Source organism: Anguilla anguilla, chromosome 18, assembly GCF_013347855.1.
Source record: "Anguilla anguilla isolate fAngAng1 chromosome 18, fAngAng1.pri, whole genome shotgun sequence".
NCBI lineage: Eukaryota > Metazoa > Chordata > Actinopteri > Anguilliformes > Anguillidae > Anguilla > Anguilla anguilla.
Window position 1 is genome coordinate 10,718,777 of NC_049218.1, and position 7,500 is coordinate 10,726,276.

General features: G+C 52.9%; 1 protein-coding gene across 5 annotated transcripts in view; it reads left to right on the top strand.

The window, feature by feature from the left end:
• The window catches only part of LOC118217936 (arginyl-tRNA--protein transferase 1), a 69,594-nt gene that overhangs the window by 12,049 nt on the left and 50,045 nt on the right, over positions 1-7,500 (top strand). For 3 of the 5 annotated variants that reach the window (XM_035400175.1, XM_035400174.1, XM_035400176.1), the window contains exons 6-7: positions 2,806-3,014; positions 5,369-5,497. In XM_035400175.1, coding sequence (XP_035256066.1) covers positions 2,806-3,014; positions 5,369-5,497 — 338 coding nt within the window. The remainder of the gene's footprint in view (positions 1-2,805; positions 3,015-5,368; positions 5,498-7,500) is intronic. The other 2 variants (XM_035400178.1, XM_035400177.1) reach the window with 1 other exon arrangement.

Below are 7,500 nucleotides of genomic sequence, written 5' to 3' on the forward strand. Positions count from 1 at the left end.
GCTCTGTCAAACCCGACGCGTGTTTACGTCCGTCGCCCGGAACCTCTCGCCGTTTCCAGAAACAGTCAGACGTTAAAGATGACAGGAAACGGGGAGCGAGGGAAGAGGAAGCGTTGGGGCCCGTCTGCGACTCATCACACGCGCGTGGAGCGGCTGGGCTCCTGCCGCCGCGGTCGGTCAGGTCGACCGTCCCTGACGAGCGCTATCGCTCATTAACCGGGTGCAGGACAGGCCTTCCGGCGCAGAGGGAGTCTGTGGTCTCTTTTTAAACGCGTTAGAAATGTGTGAATCTCTCTCTCTCTCTCTCTCTCTCTCTGCCTTTCTGCTCAGCTCAGCTCTAACCGGCCTTGTTGGCATAACGATCAGCAGGGGTTAGGGTTATGGTTAGGGTTGTGTCACCGTAGCATTGTGAGACACAAAGCGGCAAGGCACATATTGTTAAAACAAATAGTACTTACCCTCAAATGAAACCCCCGTCCTTTACTGAACCGTATGCAAAAACAAACATAAAAGAATAACAAAATGAAATTTTTTTAGAATGAATGAAGTGAATATCGCTCTGGATCTCAGATCTGTCGGTCCCTCAGTCTCTGTGTCTGTCCGTCTGTCCGTCTGTCCGTCTGTCCGTCTGTCCGTCTGTCCGTCTGTCCGTCTGTCCGTCTGTCCGTCTGTCTGTCTGTCTGTCTGTCTGTCTGTCTGTCCGTCCTCACTCGGTCTTCATGCTCCCTGTCCGCGCTGCCCCCTCTCTGCGCGTCTCCATGGCGATGGTGAGTGAGTGTGAGCGGAGGCTGGCAGAGGAACAGGCAGGAAATGGGCCTCGCTTCCTTATTGCTCCAAACAGGATGTCAGCGTGTAAACTGTTGACACGGGATGCCAGGATCGCTCTGTGGCTGGCCCCGGGCCCACGCGCTCGGGGGAGGGGGGGGCGGGGGGGTGGGGGGGTTGGAGGGGGGGGGTGCGCAGCACGCTGCTCCGTCCATCTGTCCGTCTGTGTCCACCCTACAGAAAACTGCTCCCATTGTCTGCTGGCCTGTCCGTAGGTCTGTCTGTCCATCTGTATCTGTGTGTGTGTGTGTGTGTGTGTGTGTGTTTGTGTTTGTGTGAGTGTGTGAGTGTGTGAGTAAGTGTGAAATTTCAGCTTTACTACACACTTACTGCCTGTTTGTCCATTAGTGTCAGTGTTATCTGATGAGGATTCAGTGTCATTTTCACTTTCACTCACACTCCTCTCTCAGTCTCTCAGTCCGTCTCAGTCGTTACTCCTCACTCTCTCCCGGCGTAGTCCAGTGTGCTGTGAAGCAGGGTCATTAGCATACTGTGCAGGCAGGTGTGTCTGATGCCCTGCTGCTCAGGTCTGCTCTCCTGGGGGGGTTTTCCACTCTCCTGATGGTGACAGCGTATCTGCATGTCCAGTCAGGTGTGAGCTCAACAGATAACTGTGAGTTTTGCTGGTAAACCCCTGATGCTATGGACCCCCCCCACTCCCCAAACCCCCCTTAGTAACCGTCCCATGCCCCAGCACGCCAGCTCCTCGCGGCCCTGTGACAGCCTCACACCCCGCCCCCCCGCCCCCCCCCCCCCCACGGAGCCCTCCCTGCTCTTGGTACCCACCGCTGCGCCGTCTGGAAACACAGGCAGATACGCGGGTCAGCAGACGCGGGGCGTGTGTTTTTACTGCCTCTGGGAGGGTGATGTAATGCTGTGCCGTGGCATTAATGAGAGTGACCAGCGCCTGCTCTGTGTGGCCCAGGCCTGACGCAGCAGCAGCACACTGACCTGCAGGACTCCGCCCGCCCGACCCCACCCACCCCCACCCGCCCCGGCCCCCGCCCATCGCTCTGATTCTGCAGCTTTCTGTCCCTCCTCTTCACGTCAGCCAGTCTGTGTTACATCTTTATCCTTACTCTTTGTATTTGTGTTATTTGTCACACACTGAAAAAAGTGCTATATTATTGTTATTATCATTATCATTATTAATCTGCAGCCACACTTGTGCATGTAGTACATATCAGTCACACAATGAACCAATCACAGTACAGGCCTATTACACGATGAACCAATCATAGTATAGGCCTGTTGCGCAATGAACCAGTCACAGTATAGGACTATTGGGCAATGAACCAATCACAGTGTGGGCCTATTGCGCAATAAACCAATGACAGTATAGGCGTATTGGGCAATGAACCAGTCACAGAGTAGGCCTGTTGCGAAATGAACCAATCACCGTGCAGGCCCATTGCCGGCCAGCTTGTGTTGACCGTGTGAGGTCACAGCGGGGTGCTGCTCAGCACAGCTGTCCTAAATGCCAGCCAGCTCCTCCAGCTCCTCCTGAGTCCTGATTATAGCCTGCACCAGAAGGACTTCTTTTATCATCACCCCTATGTGTCTGTTAGCTTTTACTTCTAACTGTTACCACAATGTCTTCCTGATAGCTTTTACTTTTAACTGTAATTGTTTTATTTTTGGGGCACAAATTGCTTTATTTTGGGGCTGCCGTGCCTGCCGCATGGCGTATAGAGGAACGGGCGATGCCGTGCCAGGCCAGGCAGAGGGGGCCCTTCGCTGGGGAAGCTTGTTTAGCCGGGCCCCCGGCTGAGTGGGGGCCAGTGTTCATTAGAGCAGCAGCAGGCGCTGTGCTAAGAGCCACTCGAGGTCAGACCGGCTGTATCACTGGTGGGACGAGCGCTCCTCTGTTTCTTAATCTCTGGCCCTCGCTCTTCCCCGTCACTGCGCCTCTTCCCGGTTCTCCTCACACCTCCTAATCTCCCCGCTCCTCTTCCTGTTCCCCCCCCCCCCCTTCCTCAGGAGTTGGGGCGGACCCCAGCAGACCCCCCTGCCGCAAGGCCAAAGACCTGCGCAAGGAGCGCCGGCAGCTGAAGGAGCAGCAGAGGCAGCAGGAGGGAGGGGCCTCGTCCGCAGGCTCCGCCCCCGCCTGCGCCCCGCCCACCCAGTCCAGAACGCTGGAGGACTTGATCGCCGAGTCCCTCCCAGAAGACGCCAAACATCGGCTGGAGGTGAGGGGGGAGGCCTTTGGAGGGGTGGGACCCAAAGTGACCCAATGTTCACCTCATGACCCCCACCAGGAAGGCTGTGATTGGCTATGTAAAATGGCTGTGTTCTAGCATTTTGACCCTTGATTGGATGTGGTCAGCACCATCATCCTGACTTCCTGTTGTGGTCAGAGCACATGGCCACAGCCCTGGTCACATGACACTCCAGAACATAACATTATATCCCTTAAGGTGAGGCAGGCGATGACTTTCACTTAATCGGCTGATTCCTTGATTGAGCTGAGTCTAATCCTCAGTGTTTGGATGGGATAAAGTACTCTCAGCCATTTTGCTGTGTGATCTAAGTAGTTGATGGACGGGCTTGCCTGTCTGGACTCCAGCCTCTTTTCCTTGTCTATGAGAGAAGACAAAAGGCAGAATGCAGAGGTGGGCAGTCAGGACTCTGTCAGGCTGCAGTATCTGGAGTTCTGGCCCTCGGGGGCCACAGGGGCCCATCCCTCTGGACTGATGAGGTCATTAAAGGAGAGCTCATGTGACCACGGCTGTGGTTACTGCCTTTCCCGCTCGGAACATTGAGAAAGTGGTTATTGCCCGTGTGTTTACCCCGGTGTGCACTGACCAATCCAGCAGGGGGCAGTGTGGCTGTGTCTTTAGAAGGGAGCTTCTCAACTTGTTCAGGTTCTTTTTTCTCGCTCTCTGCCTTTTTCTCTCTCAATTTCTTCCTCTCCTTCACCTTCACGTTTTCTGTTTTTTTTTAACACTTTCTGTCTATCACTATTATTCTCACTTTCTGCCTAACTCTCTCTCTGTCTGTATGTTTTTTTCTCTGTCTGTTTTTGTTGAAAAATGTGATAAAAATTGTTAATAAAAATGTAAAACTCTTATTTATGGCCTGTTTAAGAATATATCTTTTTATGGTGTCTTTTTAAACGGGACAGAAATAAGAATACTTGTTCCAGTGATTCAAACCCCTTTGGTTTGAGGTGAGCTCCATAGTGAAGGGGTCTGATCATGTCGGAGCCCGTACCCATGCCCGTCACCTGCTGAGTTCCCTGACTAAGAAGCAACGTTTCTGCAACGTTTACGTGACAGTGCTGTGATTTTACAGCCTTTCGGTGTAGTTACAGCAGCACTGAATGTCCTTCTGAGCTGTCTCCGGTTCTCTTTTTCCATCGTAATGACAATTGAAGGCGAAGGTCCTAGTTTATGAAGGCTCATATTTGGATTCCTGAGTTTGAATGTTAAAAGCCGTAAACGCAACGGTCTTAAGTTAAGAGAGGAAAACTTGATGTTGCTCTTGGCTCAAACGTGCCAGTGATTGTAACGTCTGAACCAAACAGGTGCTTCGTATTAGAGGCACGTTGGGTCCAACCAAAACGAAACTTTTAGGACCTCCAAGTGCACTTCGCGCGGAGGGTTCAGAGCGCTCCTCATGCGTTATTGATTACGTCCCTCTTCAGAGTTTCTGTCGAATGCTGCGCCCCAGCCAGACAACCTGAAGGCACAGAATGTTGATTCTGAGCGAAAACCAGGAGTTCCTGGCTCCACCCTTTCAAAGGGTCCAAAAGAAGCTTACCTCTCCACATGTCAAACAGAAAAAGCCTTTGTGTGTCAAAGTGTTTATGTGTAATTACATTAGAAAAGGAATTTTCCGTGTCATTTGAAATATGAAATGTTTGGAGTCTGCGGTTGGAGCTTTTCCAGCTGTCGTTGGAGAGGCTCGCAGTGAATGAGGGCTTATGCTGCTTGTTTCCAGTTGACCGAGTGCGATGGAAGCACTTCGTTTTTACCAGAAACAGCTCGAGGGACATCTTAAAGACACTTCGTGTTTTTATTGAAATGCGACGACCGGTTTCTCACCTGGTCTCCGGGGAAACGGGCAGAAACACGTCAACCCTGTCGTACCGTGGGCCCCCCCCGTTCCACCCTGATGGATTTGGCTATCTCATGGGGAGGAAGGCCCCCCCCCCCCCGCCAAGCAATGACCATCTGTCCAAACACTCGCTCTCAAATTGCTTGAAAAGCATAATCTACCATGAACAGGTTGAAAAATATTGACACCTTTGCGAGCTTGGCATTTCTGCTTTACGCTGCATTGTGGATGGGGACTGAGGCTGCGGTCTGCAGGGGGGAACAGTGTTTTTGCCTGGTTCTCTCATGCCTGTGTTCTCTGTGTAATTGTATTCTGTGCTGTTTTGTGTCTGGAGTTGCACCCTGACGTTCCCCCTCTCTCTCTCAGGCATGCTGTGTTTGGGGTACGCTGATCCACTGTCGTGTCTCTGTCTTTTCTTTCTGTCCGTACCCCCCCCCCCCCCCCCACGTTGACCCCCTTCCCCCGCCCCGCTCCGCTCCTGAAGGTGAGGCTAGTCCGCTCCAGTCCTCCCAGTGCGCAGTTCAAAGCCTCCTTCCACGCCTCCTACCAGGTGTACAAACTCTACCAGATCGCCATTCACAAGGACCCGCCCGACAAGCCCTCAGAAAGCCAGGTCAGGGGCCGGAGAGGGGGCGGAGGGGGGCGGAGGGGGGGAGAGAGGGGGCCGAGAGGGGGAGAGAGGGGGAGGAGGAGGCGGGGGGAGAAGGGCAGAGCTCCCTCTTATTTTATTCTTTTTATTTCCTGCCAGTGACAAGCACTGTTTTGTTTTCAGGGCAAGGCGAGCATTGATTTGACACTTCCCAAGGACCCGCGTCTGCTTCTCGCGTTAGTGGCAGCGCTCTTCTCAACATCTTGAAAATTGGCTTCTGCCGCTACCCTGATCTAAACTGGGTTTAACACTCAGTCCTTCCTCCTTCTGAGTGGAACACTCCAGGGCAGCGCTAGCAAGGGAAAAGGCTGTTAGTCAGCAATTAAGGCTGTTCAGCAGAACAGAGAGAGAGCGAAAGAGAAGTAGCGAAAGTTAAAAAAGAAGTGATTGGAGCATGACGGAGAAAAGGAGAAACAGGAAGAGGTGAAACAGAGAGGGAGTGTTACTCATCGGTTAATACTTTTTAGCTTCAGGGAGAGCGAGAGGTGTGGTGAAAGAGAAATAGGAGACGGAAGGTGAAGTGAGTAATGGAGTGATGGGAGCGGAGGAGAGAAAGTAAGAGAAGCTGCACAGCGAAGAGGTGAAGGTAAAGGTTAATTCATTTCGGCACCTATAGACGGAGACAGGAAGCAGAGACGAAGGTCCTAATTCGTACAGGGGCTAGGGTGTTGCCGGGGGAACCTGATTCTACATCAGCCCTCTGTGTCCGAGATTCTTGCTGCACTTGGGCCCTGACTATTCAAATGAGAAAAGGGGAGAGAGCTTGTTAAAAAGTCAAAAGGAAAGGAAGGATGTTGATGAGGAGGAGGGAGAAAAAAGAGATGGAGAGATAAAGAGATCATGAGGTGGTGAAACCATCTCTGTGAGTTTAGCTCTTTTGGTTGGGCCAAGCACGCTCACCTGGAATTGCATGCTGGGATGGAAATTCGACTCCACTTATCTGGCTTCCCCCGTACCGCGTGAGTCTTGGTTCAGTCCGGCATATATCAGAACATCACCCTGGGTTTGTAATGCCACCCCCCAGGCGTGCCAGGTTCTCATCTGGCCACCCTTTCAGCCATGAGCAGTGGAAGTGCAGATCGCTTGGTAAGGCTGTGGTAACCGGATGTGGGAGGATGCGGTAATGTGTGTGTGTCTGTGTGTGTGTGTGTGTGTGTGTGCGGGATGCCGTCGTGCAGGCACTGCGTTTGGGGCAGACATCTCTACGTGGCGCAGTGTGGTCAGGTCATGGGAACGGCTGTAGGGATCTCAGACTCGCGCGTGTCCCACGCTCCGCGTTTCTGGGGTTGCGTCGCGAAATCCCGTCCAGCGTTTTGGCCCCGCTTTGGCCCCGCTTTGGCCTCGCTTTGGCCCCGCTTTGGCCCCGCTTTGGCCTCTCTTTCTTATACACAGGCCACTGTCCCGTCTGTGTGTGTGATAGCCTGCAAGTGATTACGTGTGTGTTTGATCATGTATGCATGTGAGCGTATGCGATACGTGTGTTTGATTGTGTGTGTGTGTGTGATCGTGTATGTGATATGTGTGTTTGATCATGTGTGTGTAAGATCATGTGTGTGTGTGTGTGCGTGCGTGTGTGTGTGTGTGTGCGTGTGTGTGTGTGTGTGTGTGTGAGTGTGTGTGAGTGTGTGTGCATGTGTGTGTGTGTGTGTGTGAGTGTGTGTGAGTGTGTGTGCGTGTGTGTGCGTGTGTGTGTGTGTGAGTGTGTGTGTGTGTGTGTGTGTGTGTGTGTGTGTGTGTGTGTGTGTGTGTGTGTGATCATGTATGCGTGTGTGCCTATGTGGTACGTGTGTTTGGTCATGCGAGTGGCAGCCTTGGGCCTGACCAAAGCCCTCTCTTTCCTCGGATCCCTCCATCACGCACATTCCCTCGTTCCCTCCCTCTCTGTGGGGCGTTGACTGTGAGTCAGGACAGGGCCACGCACTGGCCTCACCTTCAGGTACCCCAACCCCCCCCCCCCCCCCCCAACC